Source organism: Myotis lucifugus, unplaced genomic scaffold, assembly GCF_000147115.1.
Source record: "Myotis lucifugus unplaced genomic scaffold, Myoluc2.0 scaffold_38, whole genome shotgun sequence".
Classification (NCBI taxonomy): Eukaryota; Metazoa; Chordata; class Mammalia; order Chiroptera; family Vespertilionidae; genus Myotis; species Myotis lucifugus.
The window spans coordinates 144,930-168,217 of record NW_005871086.1 but is presented as its reverse complement, the minus strand read 5'-3'; the positions used below and the strand labels follow the sequence as shown (position 1 = coordinate 168,217).

Here is a 23,288-nt window from a genome sequence, read left to right as displayed (position 1 = left end):
GGCATTAAATATCCCCCTTCTTTTCTGAATTCTTTGGTTAGTGAGGAGAGGTATTAGCCATTTGTTCTCAAGATAAGGTTTTGCTGCAAATTGGCTACAAACTGTCTAAACTGTTTGGCCTGGTTTAATTTTCTTGTCTCAGTTTCCCTATTTCTTCTGCCTGGGACATTTCCTAGCTTCTCACTATCTTTAACAATATTGTTAAGGGTAGCTGTGTTATATGTATTTGAAAGCTTTTGGGGTGAGAGACATAAAATTACTCTTAATAAATTTATGATTATTAAATCTATTTTGTTTTGAGAGGCTGATTATCTTTATGAGACTTATGGCACCAGCTCAGTTCTAATACCCAAGATGACCACCAGTGGGTACTTTCTCAGTATGATGAGAAGAAGAAATGCCAATTCTTTAAATTCCAAACTGAAGCTGAGTACTGAGGACATACAACTCCTGGCACCAAGGACTTCAAGTACCTGGGAAAACATTTTCCATCCTGACAGCAGCACCCTGTCTGAGATATCAAAGTTTGTTTTATTTACATAATTGCTCTATAATTGTGAAAATCTTTACATGATACATAAGTATGTGAAGGAGATAGAAGAAATTCCCAATTATTTAAATATAATTCTATTTGCAATGTTAAAAAATTATAACATTAAAATATTTTATCATTTGTATCTCTTTATATTAATATAGTTATACTCATATATTATTTCAATTTTTAAAAAATAAATAAAACAATATGAAAAATGCTAAAAATCACTAATCATCTGAGAGATGCAACTCAAAACAACAATGAGGTAACACCTCACACTAGTCAGAATGGCTATCATCAACAATTTAACAAATGACAAGTGTTGGAGAGGATGTGGAGAAAAGGAACCCTTGTATACTACCAGTGGGAATGCAGACTGGTGCAGCCTCTGTGGAAAACAGTATGAAGTGTCCTCAAAAAGTTAAAAATGGAAATCCTATTTGACCCAGTGATCCCACTTCTAGGAATATATCCCAAAAAACCAGAAACACCAATCTGAAAGAATATATGCACCCCTATGTTCATAGCAGCACAATTTATAATAGCTAAGACTGGGAAACAGCCTAAGTGCCCATCAGCACATGAGTGTATTAAAAAATGGTGGTACATCTACACAGTGGAGTACTACGCAGCTGTAAAAAAGAAGGAACTCTTACCATTTGCAACAGCAAGGATAGACCTGGAGAGCATTATGCTAAGTGAAATAAACCAGTCAGATAAAGATAAGTATCACATGATCTCACTCATTTGTGGAATATAATGAACAACATAAACTGTGCTGGAGTCCAATCCCAGCAGGTCCAGGGGTCCCCACAGGTGTGGACGGAGTGGGCGAAGAAGGAATGACACGAAGACAGCCTTCAGTTGATCAGCAGCCTAGTCAGGACCTCTAGTCAGGATCTCCAGCCAAAGTTCTGGTCGGAGTTCTGGTTAGGAACTGATGAGGATCTGATGAGGATCTCATGTTTATCGTCTTGTTACATCCGTATTTATACCAGCCGATTTTAATCCTGTCAATTTCTATTACAAAGGTTAGGGCGTTTCTTATCTCCATTCCAGGGAGTAAAGATTATGTAGCTTAACTACCCACCTGGCACTTAATTAAGGGGTTGTATCCCCTCCCTAACCTCAGGGAAAGATCCCCACCTGGGGAAACAACCTTTCTCGGAGAGGTGACCTTGGTTAAAACACATGGTGCTAAAGGGAGCAAACATATTAAGAACAGGATGCTATATACTCCAGGTCCATTGAAACATATGCTGTGCAGATGTTTCTTTCCTGCAGCGACTGTGTCAAGCAGCAAGGATGGACCGGCTTCCGGCAAACTGATGAACAAAAATAGATCCAGAGACACAGAATCATCTAATGGACTGTCAAAACTCTGAGGGAAAGCCAGGGAGGGTAGACTGGGGGGTGGGGGTGTGTATGTGGATAAGAGATCAACCAAAGAGCTTGTATGCATATAAGCATAACCAATGGACACAGACAATGGGGGAGGGTGAAGGCCAGGACTGGGTGCTGGGGCAGGCTGGGAGAGGACAATGGGGGAGGGGGTGAAAAAAATGTAATACTTTTAACAATAAAGATCTTTTAAAAAGTTTATCTGGAACCCCTTAAAATTACTTTTTAAAACTTTAATTGAATTTATTGGGGTGACATAGCAACAGATTAGCCTGGGAATCAATACCTCTTAGTGATGCCAATATCAGTCAAGTCTCAACTACAATAGGACAGTGCACACAGCTCACACAGGGGCTCAACTGTAGTGCCCAGCTCAGGGGGTTGGGGAGGCTGTGCCACTGGGACCCACAAGACACCTACTACATAAGGTGACTTTAGCAAGTCTGGAGACCTAGCAGATCTACCTAATAAATAGAACCAAACACAAGGAAGCAGCCAAGATGGGGAGCAGAAAAAGAAACATGTTATAAATGAAACAACAGGAGAAATCTCCATAAAAAAACAAACCTAAATGAAATGGAAACAAGAAAACTACCAAATATAGAGTTCCAAACAATGGTTATAAGGTTGCACAAGGAACTTACTGAGAACTTCAAGGAACTTAATGAGAATTTCAAAGGAATTAGTGAGAACATCAACAACGTAAAAAAGGACCAGTCAGGAATGAAGCATACACTAACTGAAATAAAGAATAATTTATAGGGAGCCAACAGTAGAGTAGAGGATGACAAGAATAAAATCAAGAATTTGGAATATAAGGAATCAAAAACACCCAATCAGAACAGCAAAAAGAAAAAAGAATCCAAAAATATAAAGATGATATAAGGAGCCTCTGGGATAAATTCAAGTGTACCAATGTTAGCATCATGTGAGTAGCAGAAGAAGAGAAGGAGCAAGAGATGGAAAACCTACTTGAAAAAACAATGACAGAAAACTTCCCTTACCTAGTGAAAGAAATAGATTTACAAGTCCAGGAAGCACAGCAAATCCCAAACAAAAAGGACCCAAAGAGGCCTACACAAACACACATCACAATTAAAATGTCAAAGGATAAAGACAAAGAGAGAATCTTAAAAGTAGCAAAAGCAGTTAATTACCTACAAGGCCAGAAGTGAGTAGCAAGAAATAATCAAAATGATGAAAAGCAAGGACCTACAACCATGATTACTCTACCCAGCAAAGGTATATATATAAGGCTAATAAGCTAAGTGTCTGACTGTCTGGGTAATGACGTCACATAGCAATGCCCAGCTTCCTCTCCCTAGTGACTAGCCTCCTTGAAGTTTCTTCAGTCCAGGAATATGACTTGCTTTATATCCAGGTGGCAACATTTCACACCAAAACCAAATGTCTGTGAAGTGTTTTCACATGCCTCATCTCATTTGATCCTCACAGAAGTCCTGGAGCAGGTAGACAGGAGACTTGGTAGAATCCTATTTTCTTTTCATTAGCCAGAAAACAGAGATTTAGAAAGCTTAGAAACTTGACTTGACTGAAAAGAAGTAAGAAATGGTGGACCTTGAAAATGACTTCAGGTTTTCTCACTGTGCAGAATATAGTCAAACACTGCTGCAGTTAAATATTTTACCCTTTGTTCTCCCTGAGTGATCTACAATAATAATCTGCTTCATATTGATATTTACTGCTGTGTTGCTGACAATAACCTGAAAGAGAAGTTGGGGTGCTTCACTGGGCTGAAAAAAGTTTAGCTAAATCAGAAAGCAGGTCTAATTAAGCAATTTTATTCTATATCTATAAAAGGCTAAGTTGACTTGCGCATGCCCAATAGATATAAAGCTCTTGCTGGCGCCAATCGCACACGTGTGTTTCAATCTGTCATTGTTGATTGTGAACTTGGTTGACACTTCTATTATAGAGAAAGGGCCAATAGTGATATTAAAATATTTCTTCTAATTAATTTCTGTTCTATATGCATGAATTCGTGCACCAGGCCACTAGTCATTTAGAACTGAAGGTCAGATAAAGAGCTTCACAGACAAGAAAAAGCTAAAGGAGTTCATCACCATCAAACCAGTATTACATGAAATGTTAAAGGGTCTTCTTTAAGAAGAAGGGAAAAAAAGGAAGAAGGAGAAGAAGAAGAAGAAGAAGAAGAAGAAGAAGAAGAAGAAGAAGAAGAAGAAGAAGAAGAAGAAGAAATAAAAGATCAAAAGTATGAACAATAAAAGGCAATAAATATATATCTATCAATAATTGAATTTAAAAATCAAAATAAATGAACAAGGAATCTAATGAACAAAATAAACTGATGAATAAAAGAACCAGAGGTATGGAAACATGGAACAGATTAATAAATCTCAGAGGGAAGGGAGAGGGTTTCAGGGAAGAGATTAACCAAAGAACCCATATGCATATACGCATTATCTATGTACACAGACAATAGGATGCTGAAGGCCTGGGGCGGGGCGGGAATAGGTTGGAGGAGAACAGTGGGGGATAAAGGGTGGTCCATCTGTAATACTCTCAACAATAAATGTTCTTTTTTTTTTTTTTTTTTTAAAAAGAGCTTCCCTAAAAATGAAAAGCTAAAGGAGTTTATCATCACCAAATCAGTATTACATGAAATGTTAAAGGGTCTTCTTTAAGAAGAAGGGAAAAAAAAAATTTGAACAATATCATGGATTGGTAGAATCAACATCATTAAAATGTCCATACTACCCAAAGCAATCTATAGATTCAATGCAATCCCCATTAAAATACCAACAGCATATTTCACAGACCTAGAACAAACTCACCAAAAATTCATCTCGGAGACAACAAAGGGAGAAACCAAGATGGCAGCATAGGTAAACACCGGAGTTTGCTGCCTCGAACAACCACTTCAAAAATACAACTAAAAGACGGAACGGACATCATCCAGAACCACAGGAAGACTGGCTGAGTGGAAGTTCTACAAATAGGAGGAAAGAGAAAAGCATAACGAGGCTCAGAGGAGGCGCAGTGCTGAAGTAAACTACTAAGGTTCGGAGTGCATGCGGAGCAGGCTGGCTGCTGTGGGCAGGGTTGTCATTTTCAATCGGGAGGGAGTCTCAGGCTCTGAGCTCCAGTTCCAGGCGAGTCTCTAGGGACTCAGACTCATACGGGAGAAGCGAGACTGTCTGGCATCGCTCAGAACCCTAGGGCAGCTTTCTCTCAGTGGGGCTTGCAGCGATTACTGGGACACTAAGAAGCAGAGCCTCTGAGGGCAAGACTGAGAGCAGCCATAATTGCTAACTCCGCCCTGTTGATCCCGTAGGACCCGACCCGCCCAAGCCCTGCAGGGAGACTTTTGCTGGATAGCCTCAGGCAAAGGCTAGATTAGCACCTCCCTAGAAATCCAGGAGCCAGGAAGCCCAGAGGTCAGAGTGGGACCATCCAGTTTGCAGCTCCGTGGAACCATAAAAGACACACTCAGGGGGCAGACTCAGTGAGCACCAAAAGCCCCATTGAAGCAAGTCTAGCCCCAGAGGGGTGTCTCCAGCACAGAAGTTCTCCCACTGCAGACACAGCTGATTCTCACAGCCAATTGGCCTGGAGGTCAATTCCTCACAGTGATAACTACAACAATCAAGGCTTAACTACAACAAGACTGTGCACAAAGCCCACAAGGGGGTGCACCAAGAGTGTCTTCCTCAGGTAATTGGGATACTTAGTACAGAAAGGCACTCTATCGACACAGCGAAGCATAAAAAATGCCGAGACAAAGAAACAGGACACAAACTACAGAATTGGAGAAAAGCAAACTGTTGGATATAGAGTTTAAAATCACACTTTTAAGGTCTTTAAAGAACTGTCTAGAAGCCACCGATAAATTTAATAAGGCCCTCAAAAAGACTGGTGAGACTGCCGATAAATGTAGTGAGATCTTCAAGAAGACTGGTGAGACCGCCGATAAATGTAGTGAGATCCTCAAGAAATCTAATGAGACCCTCGATGTTGTGATAAAGGACCAACTAGAAATTAAGCATACACTGACTGAAATAAAGAACATTATACAGACTCCCAACAGCAGACCAGAGGATCGCAAGAATCAAGTCAAAGATTTGAAATACGAAGAAGCAAAAAACACCCAACCAGAAAAGCAAAATGAAAAAAGAATCCAAAAATACGAAGATAGTGTAAGGAGCCTCTGGGACAGCTTCAAGCATACCAACATCCGAATTATAGGGGTGCCAGAAGAAGAGAGAGAGCAAGATATTGAAAACCTATTTGAAGAAATAATGACAGAAAACTTCCCCTACCTGGTGAAAGAAATGGACTTACAGGTCCAAGAAGCGCAGAGAACCCCAAACAAAAGGAATCCAAAGAGGACCACACCAAGACACATCATAATTAAAGTGCCAAGAGCAAAAGACAAAGAGAGAATCCTAAAAGCAGCAAGAGAAAGAAAAGCAGTTACCTACAAGGGAGTACCCATACGACTGTCAGCTGATTTCTCAACAGAAACTTTGCAGGCCAGAAGGGAGTGGCAAGAAATATTCAAAGTGATGAATACCAAGAACCTACAACCAAGACTGCTTTATCCAGCAAAGCTATCATTCAAAAGTGAAGGCCAGATAAAGAGCTTCACAGATAAGAAAAAGCTAAAGGAGTTCATCACCACCAAACCAGTATTATATGAAATGCTGAAAGGTATCCTTTAAGAAGAGGAAGAAGAAGAAAAAGGTAAAGATACAAATTATGAACAACAAATACACATCTATCAACAAGTGAATCTAAAAATCAAGTGAATAAATAATCTGATGAACAGTATGAACTGGTGATTGTAATAGAATCAGGGACATAGAATGGGAATGGACTGACTATTCTTGGGGTGGGGGAAAGGGGTGTGGGGGTGAGTAAAGAGATTAGACAATAATCGTGCACCTATGGATGAGGACAGTGGGTGGGGAGTGAGGGCGGATGGTGGGGTGGGAACTGGGTAGAGGGGAGTTATGGTGGGAAAAAAGAGTAACTAATGTAATAATCTGAACAATAAAGATTTAATTAAAAAAAATTAAAAAAAATTCAACTGGAATAAAAAAAGACCCCGAATAGTTTGCAGCAATCCTGAGAAAGAACAAAGTAGGTGGGATCTCAATACCAGATATCAAGCTGTATTACAAAGCCACTGTTTTCAAAACAGCCTGATGCTGGCACAAGAACAAACATATAGATCAATGGAATAGAATAGAGAACCCAGAAATCGACCCAAACCACTATGCTTAATTAATATTCAACAAAGGAGTCATGACAGTCTCTTCAATAAATGGTGTTGGGAAGATTGGACAGATACATGCAAAAAAATGAAACTAGACCACCAACTTACACCATACACAAAAATAAACTCAAAATGGATAAAAGACTTAAACATAAGATGGGAAACCATAAAAATACTAGAGGAATCCACAGGCAGCAAAATCTCAGACATATGCTGAAGCAATTTCTTCACTGATACTGCTCCCAGGGCAATGGAAACTAAAGAGAAAATAAACAAATGAGACTACACCAAAATGAAAAGCTTTTGCACAGCAAAAGAAACTATCAACAACAAAACAACAAGAAAGCCCACTGCACGGGAGAACATATTTGCCAATGTTATCGCCGATAAGGGTTTAATCTCCAACATTTACAGGGAACTCATACAACTTACCCAAAGGAAGATAAACAACCCAATCAAAAAATGGGCAACGGACCTTCTTTTCGAAAGAAGACAGAAGGAAGGCCAATAGACATATGAAAACATGCTAAAAGTCACTAATTATCCGAGAGATGCAAATCAAAACAAGAATGCGGTACCATCTCATACCCGTCAGAATGGCTATCATAAACAAATCAACAAACGACAAGTGCTGGCGAGGATGAGGAGAAAAAGGAACCCTCATGCACTGATGGTGGGAATGCAGACTGGTGCAGCCACTGTGGAGAACAGTATGGAGTTTCCTCAAAAAACTACAAATGGAACTCCCATTTGACCCTGTGATCCTACTTCTAGGAATATATCCTAAGAAATTAGAAACACCAATCAGAAAGGATATATGCACCCCTATGTTCATAGTAGCACAATTTACCATAGCTAAGATTTGGAAACAGCCTAAGTGCCCATCAGCAGATGAGTGGATTAAAAAACCGTGGTACATCTACACAATGGAATACTATGCTGCTGTAAAAAGAAGGAATTATGCCATTTGCAACAGTATGGATGAACCTGGAGAGCATTATGCTAAGTGAAATAAGCAAGTCAGAGAAAGATAAATATCATATGATCTCACTCATTTGTGGAATATAATGAACAAAATAAACTGATGAAGAAAAACAGATCCAGAGACAGAGAAGCATTGAGCAGACCAATGTTAATATATCTCTATGCCACAATCAAGGTAATGAACATTTCCATCAACCCTAAAAGGTTTCTTTTGCTCTTTATAATCCCCCCTCCCTCTACTTTGGACCTGAGAAAATAATTTTCTATCTGTTGCAATAGTTTAGGAGTATTGTTTCATTATTGTTTTTCTGTTTGACTCATCTTTAACTTTTGCTTTCTCATCCCTTTTTTACTGACTGTTTTGGATTCCTGGGATACTTTTTAATATTCAATTTTATGTATTTTGGATTTTTGGCCATATCTCTTTGCACTGTTTTGAGCAATTGTTCTAGAGTTTCCAACATACATGTGTACTATTCAGAGTGTTCTGAGAGTTAATATTATTTTCATGTAAAGTGTTAAAATCTTGCACAGTATGTGTCTTTATCTGCCAGTACTGAGATATGTTATAGTTGACCATATATATTATATCTACATACATTGAAAACACTGCCATAATTAGTTATATGCATTTTAAAACTTAAAGGAAGAATAAGAAGTCTTTTCTACTTACCAGCTATTTACATGTCTTGTATTCTTCTTTCATTCCTGAAGATTCAAACTTCTCTGTGACACTAAGGAGGTGTCTAAAATGTTGCATTTCCCTTTAACCTTGAAACACTTCCTTTAGCATTTTTTTTTGATTAGGTCTATATTTTTAAGTCACCTGCAACTGTAAATGTCTTTATTTCACCTTTATTTTGGAAAGATTTCCACTGGATCTTCAATTTTGTCTTGACAGTATTTTTTTTGCACTTTATTTTAGTTAATTGATTAAATTTTTATTGAGGTAACATTGGTTAATACTATTTTATAGCTTTCAAGTGTGCAATTGATATCTTTATACACTATATTGTACTCACTACCAAAGTCTAGTTTCCATCCACCATCATATATTTGACCCACTTTACACATTTTGCCCTCCTACCACACCCCCTTATCTCTGGTAACTACCATTATGTTGCCTATATCTTTGAGTGTGCTTTTGTTTTGTTTATATGTTTGTTTATGTATATATAAATTTATATAACATATATATCCACATGTGAGTGAAATCATGCAATTTTTATCTTTTTTGTCTGACTTATTTCACTTTACATAATGCCATCAAGGCCCATCCATGTTGTCACAATAAAAATATTTCATCTTTTTTATGGCTGAGTAATATTCCACTGTGTGCGTATAAATGTCTCATCTTCTATCTATTCATTGGTTGATGGGCACTTAGACTGTTTCTATATCTTGGCTGCTGTAAACAATGCTGCCTGCAATAAGCATAGGATTGAGCTTTTAAAATTAGTGTTTTTTATTCTTTAGATAAATAGACAGAAGTGTTATAGTAGGATCATATGGTAATCCTATTTTTAAATTTTTTAAGGAATCTCCATACTGTTTCCCATAGTGGCTGTACCAATTAATAATCCCACATTTTTTTTTACTTTAAAGATGCTATTTTACTGTCTCTGTTTTCACTGTCTCCATGTTTTGTGATAATAAATCCATGATTATTAAAATAACTGCTCTCCAGTGTGTGTGTGACACACACACACACACACACACACACACACACATATTTATTTTTACAGCTGATAAATTTATATATATGTACATATATCTACATTATTTTACATATGTTATATATTAGTATATAATCTTTGACTGATGGTAGTTTAATTATGATAGGTTTAAGTGTAATTTTTTTTTGATTTTTTTTTTAAAATATGGAACGCTTTACGAATTTGTGTGTCATCCTTGCGCAGGGGCCATGCTAATCTTCTCTGTATCGTTCCAATTTTAGTATATGTGCTGCCGAAGTGAGCACTTTCTTTGATTTTTATCCTGTTTTAGTTTTGCCAATATTCTTGAATATGTAAATTTGTGTCTTTCATCAAATTAGTCATGTTTTTGTCCATTCTTTTTTTTAATGCATGAAAAGACATTTTATTATTACTATTTTATTTTTATTTTATCTTTATTGTTGAAAGTATTACAGATGTCCCCTTTGTTGTTTTTTTCCCATTGACCCCCCTCTACCCTGCACCAGCCCCTCCTATGCCTTCACTACACTATTGTCTGTGTCCTTGGGATATGCATATATGCATATAAGTTCCCCAGTTAATCCTCCCCGCCCGACCCCACCTTCCCTCCGAAATTCATCTGTTCCATGCTTCTATGACTCTGGATCTATTTTGTTCATTAGATTCCACATATAAATGAAGTCATGTGATATCTTTCTCTGACCGTCCATTTTTTTAAAAAATATGTTTTAGGCTCCAAACTCTCCTTCTTTCTGGGATTTTAATTACATATATTTTAGACTTTTGTTATATTCTCACATGCCACTTTTTGTTTCAGGTTTTTTTTTCTTGTTCTTAAGTTTGATCAGAGTTTCTTGATTTTGGCATTATTAATATTTTGGCTAAATAAATTTTTACTGGTGGGAGGGAGGCTGTTCTATAAATTGAGGAATTTTGGGAAGTACCTAGGTCACTACTCACTAGGTACCAGTACTCTGCCCTCAAGTTGTGGCAAAAAAAATGTGTCTAGAGTTGGGAAATGTCTTCCTGTGGAGAGGCAGAGTCGTACTTGGTTGGTAATTGCTGAATTAGATAATTTATACTGATCTATTTTGAAGTTCACATACTCTTTTCTCTACCATCTTTATTCTACTATTGAGCTCTTACTGTGAGATTTTATTTCATTATTGTATTTTTAGTCCTAAAATTTCCATTTGCTTCTTTTTGTAGGTTCTACTTCTTTATCAAGAATTCTTTTCTTATCATTAATTTTGTTAACCTAAAATAAAAAGCCTTCCAAAGTGAGAGGTAACAAGCATTTATTTAAGATCAATAAAAATAGCTACTAGGAATACCCTGATTCAGGCCAGAAGCCCAAATAGTGTTTCAATTAGGAGTCAAAGTCAATGGTTATTTATGGGAATGGGAAGAGTAAATAATGACATCATGGAAGGAAGCCATTTCTACTGGCGTAGATGACATAACATAGTGATGTTAATTCTAAACTATTAAAAAACTTTTTTCAGGCCTATAGTCACCAGCCCAGTAGTCATACATAACCATTTGCTTGTTATCCTTGTAAACAAGTCATTGGGAAACAGGGTGACCTTATACCCAGTTTAAAAGTTATTTTACCCGTTTTAACATTCTGAAGACTTGAGGCATAAGATGTGCAAAGAGTTCCTCTGGGATGACAGATTTGGCTCCATTTTATATTATTTTGGTCATTTCAAGTGTGCTTCCTTTTACTTCATGGACTATATTTAAAAGAGTTTCTTTTACCTCTTCTCTATTAGTTTTAGCATCTTAATCATCTTGCCAATCGCATCTGTTGATTATCTTATACTTAGATACATATTAGTCAATTTTTCTGGTTCTTTGTGTTAAAAGAAACAGCAGGTCAAAAGTGAAGTTGCTTGCCCCCAGGACTACAAACCAAAACTTAATTGTAATTTCAGCCTTCCCTGGAGTGTGACCTTGAACCAATCAGTCTGGAATCTCCTGATCAACACTAGTGAGGAGCTTTGCATGATAGGACCCTTGCACTTCCTGCTACTCAAGAAAGCTGACTCTGCCGGAAACATTTATTTCTTCTCTTTTGCCAATACAGTTCTTTTCCTTCTCTGTTTATTGCTGTAAACACCTTCCATTTTGTATAAGTCTTAGCGCACCTCTCTATTTGCCTCGTCAGATGCTCCTCAATTCATGAATTGTTCGATAAAGCCAATTAATTCTTCAAACTTACCCAATTGAATTTTGTTTTTTTTTTAAAAAATATTTGTATGCTGAGTAATTTTGTAATTCATTTTAAACCTTTTAAATGTTTATGTAGTATAAATTTTTTTATTAAAAAAATCATCTGGAGATTTTTGTTTTAACAGGAAGTCAAACTAGTTTAGTTCAGAAGAAGGAGGAGGAAGAAGAAGAAGAGGGAGAAGAAGAGGAAGAAGAAGAAGAAGAAGAAAAAATAATAATAATAAGAAGAAGAAGGAGAAAGAGAAAGAAAGGAAGAGAAAGAAAGGAAGAAATAAGAAAGAAGTGTGTCTCTCGTTTTGTGAGTGGTTGTTCAAATCTCAGTTCAGTTCTAACCTTTTGTTATGTTGATTTGGGTCTTTCTCCATCATGTTTAGCTCAGTGATTAGTAAGATACTTGTTTGGGTGGGTCTAACCTCAGGTCAGTTTCTGAAACTGCTGCTACATTGGTTTGAGTCTGTCCTGCACAGGTCCACTCAGAAGTTAGTCTGAGACTTGGACAGTGGTTCACATCGCAGCTTTGTTCTCCTGCTGAGGGTCTGCCCCATGCATGTCCAGTTTTGGGATTAGCCTGGCACATAATCTGTTCTCCATGTTTCGCATCAGGGTGTTTCTTTCAGTTTTAGCTTTGTGGTTTGCCACCGTGCCATCAGCAGTCTGACATCACAGAAAAGCCCCTGCCCCCAAAGTGTGAAATTCATCCTTCTGTAGGTTGCTCCTCCAATTTTTGACTCCCCTCCACAATATGCCTGCTTTTGTATAATTTTTAGAGTACACTTGAAAATGAGAATGCTTTCTTGTTTTTGCCCATGCCTTAAGTACTAAAATTTTTGCTAAAATTCTGAAATTTTTTGAATAATGCATCAATTTCTAAGAACACGATAGATATGCTACGACTAGTCAAAGACTATGTCTTTTCAGTACCTAAAACAGTTGTTTTGTTTTAATTTTCTCCTCCTCTATCTATTTTTAAAAATGTTTTATATTTTCTTGTTTTTAATGGACCATGGTTTATGGTGTTCTAGGCTGTCTGTGGAGACTAATGTTTCTGGCAATCAATATAAGTATTTCTTATTATTTCTTATAACCATGTGTTAACGTAAAAAACCATTGATACCTGTAAAGAATTTTTGTGAGTTTATTTGACCACACTGTCGACATATGCTGGGAAGGAGAACCTCAATGAATTGAGATAATGCTCCGGAGAATGGCAGGTTACATCTGTATTTATACATTGCAATCAAAGGAAAGGGATGTAGATGGGTTACATGAAATTCATTGGTGATCGATTAAGGAGGTGGGATAAAGCAAAGCGGGGAACCCTCTGGGATAGGATAAAAAGTGAAATGATGGACATATGCTTCTTTTACACAGATGGATACAGGATAGTTTAACATAATTAACAGTTGATAACAATAACACTGAGGGAATGTCCTGGTACCATTTGTTGTGCCCTGAAGGATCTGGAAACAAGGGAAGTTGCAAGTTACCAAGACATTTCACAGATATGTTATTTTAGAGGCAAAAAGACAAATGCGACCACTAAAGATCTAAGTTGATCTTTGTCAGGGATAATAATGGCCTAGGACGTGACTGCTCACCATAACCTGTTTGTAGTTAAATATTTAATTTTCAGGCCATCTTTTGTGGTTGTTTTAGGTCTTTGAGTTTGCACAACCACCATGCTGGCCACCCCTGAGCTTGTCAGGTTAGCCTGTGGCCCCTTTCGTCCACATCTGTCAAAATCTTTGCCTGAGGATATGTTTTTATTGATTTTTAGAGAGAGAGAAAGAGACATCGATGTGAGAAACATAAATTAGTTGCCTCCCATATGCACCCCAACTGGGACTGAACCCATAACCTGGGTATGTGCCCTGACTGGGAATTGAACCTGCAACCTTTCTGTAGGTTACAATGCTCCAATCAACTGAGCCACACCATCTAAAGTCCTGTCAAAATTCTTAAAGGAGAACATTCCATTTATGATCTTATTCTTCTTCAACTATAAGATGCTTCTTTTACCACCGTTAAAAACTGGAGAATTCGCCCTAGCTGGTTTTACTCAGTGGACAGAGCATCGGCCTGGGGACTGAAGGGTCCCAGGTTCAATTCCAATCAAAGGCACATGCCTGGGTTGTTGCCTCGATTCCCAGTAGGGGAAGGGGGGGCGTGCATGAGGCAGCCAATCAATGATTCTCTCTCATCATTGATTTTCTATCTCTCTCTCCATCTCCCTTCCTCTCTGAAATCAATAAAAATATATTTAAAACAAAATCAAACTAACTCCCCCTCCCCCCCCAAACAACCCTGGAGAATTCCTTTGCATTCTTCCAGTTCAAAGGAAACAGCACTGTATCAAGGCACCAAAAAACCCTGTGGCCTTTGACTCAGTACATGCTGGAGTTTGCCAATGCCCGACAACACTAATAGGAGTTGAAATGACCACCACCCTGAAAGCCAGCAGGCATGACTCCTCATAGCTTTTTTATTATGTTTCTTTTCTGTCCTAACTTTAGTCCTCAATATGAGCCCATCTACTTTCTGTGTTCTAAAAATAGGCATAAATATTTCCTTTATGAATTTGGGTATATTCAATTTTACATTTTTATTCTTTTAGTTAGGAGGACACCTAGAAGAGATGGGAGTGAGTATATAGCCCTAGGACTCAGAAGTTCACATGTATAGACTATAAATTAAAAAATTGACAGCATTACTAAATCTTTTATGTGGAAAGCAATCTTAACAGGAATAAATAAGTGAATGAAGAACCCCCAAAGTGGGCTGGGCTCATGCTCCTGGAAGCAAAGAAAATAAATATTTCGATTTTTGTCAAAGAGCCCTATTAGCCACAGAGAAAGCAGAGAACTTCTCTATTCTCAGGTTTTCAGAGACAGCTTTCTTGGTGTGGAAGTATGTCCTTCAGGACATGTCTTCCCATCCAGAGTTACTCTTTGCCACATAGCAGCACTGCTCCCATTTTATAGGCTCTCTGCTTTCCTCTAGGGTTCATGAGCATCTTGGTGCATGAGCACCAGGCAAGGGAAATACCTCATGCCACATGCAGCACTGGGCCATCCAAAACTCAGTCTGAGGTAATTGGTCTGATTCCAAAGACTCATGAACTTGAATTCCACATCAGATTAGCTTTTCAGATCCTGATTTCTCATTGAAGTAACTTGTTAGTTTACTTTTATGTGGCACCTCATTTGCAGAGGACTCTAGGACTAATGCACCATTATAATTTGGGAGGTCTAAACATATGTGTGAAAGTTTTGATATAGTTCAGAAAACAGAAGGAAAACACTAATTAATTCTCTGGACCCTTGGTTCTGAAGCTGACCACCAGAGGGCGATGCTGTGCAAACTACAGATCTTGTGGATCAGTATCTTCTGCTCAGTTTCCCCTCCCTGCAGCTGGCTGAGTACTTTACAGACAGAGACAGGTGACTAGAATCAGACGTCAGAAAGCTCCAAGCTCATTTAAGCCTGCCCTTCCCTACACCTCCTATTTGCAAGGGCTTCGTTTCTGCAGCTACTTTCCTGCCTGCTCAGGGGAGATTTTTCCAGAAAGGAGTCCACAGCGTTTCTACTACTCAGCCATGCTACCCTTGCTTTTCTCAATAGTGGGGATGATATTTGTCCTGAGTGAGTAAAATTTCATAATAGTCTATAGTTCTACAGGTTCTGACCTGAAGTACTTACTTCTCCTAGCAAACGGTACTGCTTTTACTAATGACACATTGATTTGCAGAAGATGCCAGAGCCCAGTCAGTGAGCCAGCCTGACCACCACGTCAGTGTCTCTGAAGGAGCCTCACTGGAGCTGAGGTGCACGTATGTCTATGCTGCCACTCCTTCTCTCTTCTGGTACGTCCAATACCCCAGCCAAGGCCTCCAGCTGCTCCTCAAGAACTTCTCAGGAAAGACCCTGGTTCAAGGCATTAAAGGCTTTGAGGCTGAATTTAAGAAGAATGAATCTTCCTTCATCCTGAGGAAACCCTCGGCCCATTGGAGCGACTCAGCTGTGTACTTCTGTGCTCTGAGTGACACAGTGCCCGAGGCTGCAGGGGGAGCTGCGCACAAACCACTCAGCGGAGTTTTCAGAGACTTAAGATCCGTTCCTGTGGTATCTTTAAAGATCTTATGCTATATGATAGCAAATGAGGCAAAGAGAGTTATGCAGACCCAGGTCCTTTGAATAATTCCATAATTCCATGCCTGATAAACATTATTTCAAAAGCTTTTTGCTCTTTGTAGAAACTGCATAATAATAAATAGTGTTCTAGAATGATGAGGGAGACAGTGTTCCTATCACCTAATAATCCTACTTGCCTTGAGGTTGACTGCTTTAAGGGATTTACTCTGTGGGTTTTTATTCATTATTTTGTCTCGCTTTCAATCCAGAAAACAAAAGGTAATCCCCTTAAGTTATTTTCTTATAAGTTTGCCTCCATGTCTACTTGGTCATTCTCAGATAATTTTTGGGGGGTAATATTTCCCCCCGGGTCTCTCTGTGCCAGTCACAATGTGTCAGAATATTTTCTCTGAGTTTAAGTACATCTAGTCAGATATTTTGAAAAATTATTGGTCAACAATAAGAGATTGATAATATGCGTGAAGGGCTTTGAAAACTGTCATGGTCATGTTAATTCTGGCAACTATTTAAGAACAGTGTAGAAAGGGAATAAAGGTATAGAGTTCATCATTATTTGTCCAAAGACTTTTTCTCAGTCATACACATAGCTTTCTGGTCTTTTGGTATCTTAAATTTTATAAACCTACACCAGAAATTTGTGGGTATAATCCATTTTGCTGCTTTCTTCCAGCTACAGACATTTTCTCTTGCCTTCATTCTAATTTTGTATGATTTAGTGTTGGACTATTAGAGAAGGATTCTGATATGTTAACATTGTCAGAATTAATCACATAGGAAGTTTAGCATTGCCAAACTCTGCTAGAAATATTGATTAAAATTGCAGTGGATAGTAGATGTTCACTGGACCCAATTTAAATTTATTATCTAGTTTAAACATTTTTGTCTAGGATGGAAAGAACTGTATGAGAAGCTGCTATAGTCCTTGTGTTCTTAAAGCCTTGGCAAGTAACAAATAATTTGGAGGAAGAAGAGAAGGGGGAGGATCTACTATTTAGCTTACACTGTAATGTATAAAAAGGGACATGCATAGGAGCCCCCTACATATAAAGATATTAAGTAGATTGTGACCAATAGGTCATCTTAGCCAAATGGCAGCACAGGAGATGAAGAGTAATTTTTAAGGCATAGTGATACGGTTATATGTAATGGTGGGAACCCTATTCAGAGTATGCCAGGTGTCCAAGGCCAATTTGAGTGTGGGGACCCTGTCCAGAGTACACTGGATGCTCAAGGCTAATCTGAGTGTGGGAATCCTAATCAAGGCTAATTTCCCAGATGCAGGTGCAAAAGCAAGGATGCAGCAAGCTATACACTGACCCAAAAGACTGCTGTCATTATTTTGGCAAGAAGCCTCTTTTGTCTAAGTTAGGTATGTTACTGACCAGCCAGTGTGGGGCTGTGTTGTGGGGAAGATGGATTACTGACCAGGCAGTGTTGGCTGTTTTTACCAGGATGGCTCCTGTATTTGCTACTGTATTAGTAAGAGCTGCCTCTGTAAGGCTACTTTGAAGAACTGCTTTGTCTAATGGCTCCTTAGTAGCAATGGCTACTTGGGCTGCAATAAAGACTCTCTTATATGCCTATGACTTCTTCTGTCTTTTCTGTCCAATATCCAGTGTCCAAAGAGGTCCAGCCCCTGGCAGAGGGACTCAGACCCAACAGTAATACATGTGTTTGTGTCATTCTATAAGGTTATAAGCATGCAAAAAGGATGTTAGAAACATAGAATTATGCATAAGAAATGTATATTCAATTAACGTTTCTTTCCCTTCTTCCTTCCTTTCTATTTTTGGATCAGACTCTCTTCTATATCTGACTATTTCAAGTGACTCGCTGTCATTGGCTCAGCTAGTTGCCCAAAGGGACTATGGTGGGCACTTTATGTAGATTGCTATGAGAAGGAGAACTAGCAGTCTCTTTTGATTTTGAACTCAAGCAGAGTGTGAAAAAATAAGTTCTACACCAAGGACCTGAAGCAGCAGGGGGATCACATCCTTACTCCCATACCTAGCTCTGCCTGAGAAATCCAAGTAGTTTTCCGCTTTCCCTCCATTTTCTCCTTCCTTTTATTAATAACTAGAGGCCCAGTGCACAAAAATTTGTGCACTCAGGGCCGTTCCTCAGCCCAGCCTATGCCCTCTTGCAGTCTGGGACCCCTCAGAGGATGTCCACCTTCTGGCTTAGGCCCGCTCCCTGGGGGATTGGGCTCAAGCTGGCGGTCAGACATCCCTCTGGCAGCCTGGCAGCCCACGGGGGATGTCCACTTACCAGCAGGGAGCAGACCTAAGCTGCAGTTGGACATCCTTAGTGCTGCTGAGGAGGTGCGAGAGGCTCCCGCCACCACCGCTGTGCTAGCAGCCATCAGCCTGGCTTGTGGCTGAGCAGAGCTCCCCCTGTGGGAGCGCACTGACCACCAGAGGGCAGCTCCTGCATTGAGCGTCTGCCCCCTGGTGGTCAGTGTGTGTCATAGTGACCAGTCATCCCCAGTCTTTCTGCTGTTAGGGTCAATTTGCTTATTACCCTTTTATTATATAGGATTTGTTATCCTATATAATAAAAATTTTTATGAGATGATGTCTACAATAAAATTTTATAAGAATAAAGTGAAGATACTGAGTTATTTTATTAATGAAATGAATAATTCTGACTTTTCATGTGATTAACTTGTCTTACTAAATACCCTACCACTCTGAAGCATCTGGCCTAATTGAAAGGTGGAGTAGCTTACTGGCGAGGGAGTTACAGTGTCAGTTGGGAGAAAATATCCTGCCAGGATGGGGCTTTGTTAACAGGATTCAGCATGTGCTTTGAATCAGAGACCCTTATGTGTACAACAAATCCATCAAACATGGGTCTGGAAATCAAAAGGTGGATGTGGGATTGGCTCCTCTTATTATTATGCCTGATAATCCACTAACAGACTTTTAGATCTCCACTTTGGCATCTTTTTGCTGTGTGACTTTGAGATTTTAGTTCCTAAGGGAAGACATCTTATACCAGATGACAAAAAGTATGTCCACTCAATGGATGATGAGACTACCTCCTGAACATTTTGGGCCCAAATCATCCAACCAACATGGAAGAAAAAAAAATCTATTGGTGCTCTATCTGGTGTTTCTCAGTGGTTAGAGTGTTGGCCTGAACACTGAAGGACCATGGGTTCAATTTTTGGTCAAGGGCACATACCTTAGTTACAGGTTTGTTCCTGGCCCCAGGGGCACGTGTAGGAGGCAACCAGTTGATGTGTCTCTCTCACATAGATGTCTCTCTCTCTCTCTCTCTCTCTCTCTCTCTCTCTCTCTCTCTCCTCCCTCCTTTCCTTTCACGTTCTTTCTCTAAAAATCTATTGGATGGAGTGATTGGTCCAGATTAACAAGTAGAAATTGTTTTGCTTATACACAATGAAAGCAAGGAATACTATGAGGCCAATGGTAAAGCTAATAGAGAATGTAGCAACCAAAATGGAAATAGGACAATTAAATACAGCTCTTTTTGAAATAAAGGTTTGGATCACTCATATATGCAATGAGCCCAGACCAACAAAGGTTTTGCCTGAGGGTAGTGGAAATATGAAGTTGGAATGGCTGAAGAAAGCCATAGATATCACTTACAGCCTTGTGATCCATGACAGAAACAAAAACTATAGTACTTTTGCATATTTTTAAGTTGATTACTTGCTTGTTATATATGTATGTGCTAAACATTTCTTCTCCCCTTCATATTTTTATTTTATATACAAGTTATTGGGAAGTAACTTTACAATGTAATCTAAGGTAATAGAATTTTCAGAGGGAATTTGAATTTGAAGAGTTATTTATGTAATCAGTGATGGCACAAGTGCAACTGTGCATTTTGTCAATTTTGGGAAAGGGCAAGAAGTTCTTGTAAAAAGGTTAGCTGTATCCATATGTGTTTCATATATGTGTAGAAGAGTGTATATAGAAGCTAAGTAGTCAAATTGATTTATTGACCCTTAGCTCCAAATTCACTGTTTTCTTGTTCTATGACAATAGACATAGACCCTTTAATTATTTTCTTTTGCCAGTGGTACAATGTTAAACTTTGTTAGCAGAGGGTACAGAAGGAAAGGTTTTGTTTCTTCCTGGTTTCTGTTTACCCTCTTGGCAGGATCTTGCAGCATGGGAGACTTCTCCAGTGACCAGGTTCCTGTAGTGCAGGGACCAGCAGCACCCAGAGGACAGCAGCTTCACCCAGCATCCCCATGCTTAGTGGTTTTGTTGAAGAGTGCCGCCAGTGAGACACTTACCTGTGGACATCTTTTTCCAACCCAGGGAGGATGGTTTTGTAGTGTAGTGGAGGAACAAAGTTATCTCTATCTTAAAGTTCTTGTAGCTGTTCTAACATCAGATAGACACGAGACACATTAACAAGAGTAAATAACTAAATGTAATATACACATATGTAGGGGAACCTTACATATATGAGAGTCAGAGAGGCCACATGCAGGAGAGGTTCAGAGATAGAAATGGAACATGGTAAGACATTGGAACTAGAGATGAGGTAAAATGCGTTAGGGGCTTCAAAGTGTCCTGCAGGATGATAAATAAAGTGAACTTCTATTTAGTAAACAGCAGTTTGTCCTGCCCTATACATAGGTCAAAAGAGATGATCTCTGTTAATTCCAGTTCTTCTAGGTCAGCGGTTCTCAATCTGTGGGTCTCGACCCCTTTGGGGGTCAAAAGACTCTTTCACAGGAGTCGCCTAAGACCATCAGAAAACGCATATAGTTACATATTGTTTTTGTGATTAATCACTATGCTTTAATTATGCTCAATTTGTAACAATGAAAATACATCCTGCATATCAGATATTTACATTACGATTCATAACAGTAGCAAAATTACAGTTATGAAGTAGCAACGAAAATAATTTTATGGTTGGGGGTCACCACAACATGAGGAACTGTATTAAAGGGTCACAGCATTAGGAAGGTTGAAAACCACTATTCTAGGTAGTTAAAGGGAGGGTCAGAAGTTTCTAATGAGCCTGAAGCTAAAATTGCCTTTAGAAAAGGCTTCTTTTCTTCTTTATAACCATGTTCTTGAGGTTCTGTACTCTGTTATAATCAATAATTATTTATATTAAGCTTCTCCTATTCAATTTACTGTGTAATTTCTCTCTTCAGATTGCATCAAATTCATTAATTTATCAAGGAATTCAATCAGCAAATTGACAGTCACGCCCTCGCACAAGATGGCCGCCCCCATGTGGTCAAAGATGGGTGGCAGGGGAGGGCAGTTGTGGGCGACCAGGCCTGCAGGGGAGGGTAGCTCGGGGGGGAACCAGGCCATCTTTGACCACATGGGGGAGGCCATCTTGTGCGAGGGCATGACAGTCAATTTGCACATTACATCTTTATTATATAGGATAATCTCTTACTATGGGCAAAGCCCCTAATTTAAGTTCTTTTAGGTAGTGAGGGAGAGGCAAAAATTTCTCTTGAGCCTGTGGCTAAAGTTGTCTTTAGCTCAAAACAATCTGTATACCACAGAGGCACATCTTGGGGTAACTCATTCTGAACCCCCACACTATGCTATTTGTCAAACTTTCAGGTATTGATCAAGATATAGATAGCTGATTTGTATTTTTCTCCATAGCTGGCCTTATGTTACAATGGACCACCCCTGGCCTGGAATTTTCTTTCTTGACTAGCACAATTTAATCTCCTTGGAGTTGAAGTTGAAGTTAAAGTTAAATGGAACACATACATGATATCCTATTGTCTGTGTTGAAAAGTCTTAATATAAATCACACATCCAAACACTAATATATTCTGCTATTACTTTGTGATATACAATTATCATAAAAAATTGTAGATACTTTATCAGGGAAGTTATGAAAATCTACAATCTAGCCTATATAATATAGAGGTAATATGCAAATTGACCTTCACTCCGCCATGCTGTCACAAGATGGCTGCACTTACAGTGGAGGCAGGGTTCCCGTAACACAAGATGGCTGTGCCCATAGCAGAGGCGGGGTTCCCGTAATGAGCCCTAATGAGAGATCAGCAGGGACCTGAGGCTGCGTGGTGCTGGGCCAGGGCGGGGGACCTGAGGCTGAGCCCCCCCACCCGGTGAGCTTGATAAAGGACTTCAGGCCATGTCCCCCACCTAGCGGGGCTTGACAGAGGACCTCAGGCCGTGCCCCCCACCTGGCAGGGCTTGATGGGAGACCTCAGGCTATGCCCCTCTCCCGTGGTGCTGGGCTGGGTGACCTCAGGCCATACCCCCTGCCCTGGCGCTGGGCCAGGGGACCTGAGGGTGTGCCGGGGGACCTGAGGCTGCGCCCACTGCCTGGCACCAGGCTGGGGGACCTGAGGCTGTGCCCCCTACCCAGTGGGGCTTGACGGGGGACATGATGCTGTGCCCCCCACCTGGCGGGGCTTGATGGAGGTGGGGCTGGTTGGGTCTGAGTCTTGTGTGATTTTGAGGTGCACGTGGGTGGGCAGGGACTTGACTCTGGGTCCTGCAGCGTGCCCCAGACTCTGATAGGAGGAAAATTTTCATATACATTTTACTAATTTTCTTTCATCTCTGACACTTCTATTATAGAGAAAGAAGAAATAGCAATATTAAAATATTTCCTCTAATTAATTCCCTTTTAATGTGCATGAATTTTGTTCACTGAGCCACTAGTGTAATTATAATTCTTTCTAATTACTTATTCCAGAGATTTTTTTTTTTTGTTTAAGATGTAGAAACACTTTGCCATAAAAAATATTAACATAAGGTCAATGGGGGAAAAGGAGACATATGTAATACTTTAAACAATAAAGAATTTATAAAAAATATTAACATACTGTAAAGCATATTTGGTAAGATGAAAAAAATTTCACTATGTTATTACATATTTACTATCAAATACACAACACATTCAATACACATGTTCAATCTTTTTAGCACATTAACAAAGTCATTAGGATAATTAGTTCTCCATATACAATTCCTATGGGGATTCAAGGACAAGGAAACTTATTTAGTAAAGAAATGCACTAAAACAT

The 23,288-nt window shown here is 39.2% G+C and overlaps 1 non-coding gene and 1 gene segment (V, D, J or C); one reads left to right on the top strand and one right to left on the bottom strand.

The window, feature by feature from the left end:
• Positions 1–10,054: 10,054 nt before the first annotated feature.
• Positions 10,055–10,161, bottom strand: LOC111825756. The gene has a single exon (XR_002828947.1). It is a non-coding gene; the product is annotated as a U6 spliceosomal RNA (small nuclear RNA).
• Positions 10,162–15,708: 5,547 nt separating this feature from the next.
• Positions 15,709–16,306, top strand: LOC111825732. The segment is given in 2 exon segments: positions 15,709–15,754; positions 15,861–16,306. Coding segments are annotated over 2 exon segments (492 nt in total).
• The last annotated feature ends 6,982 nt before the right edge of the window (positions 16,307–23,288 follow it).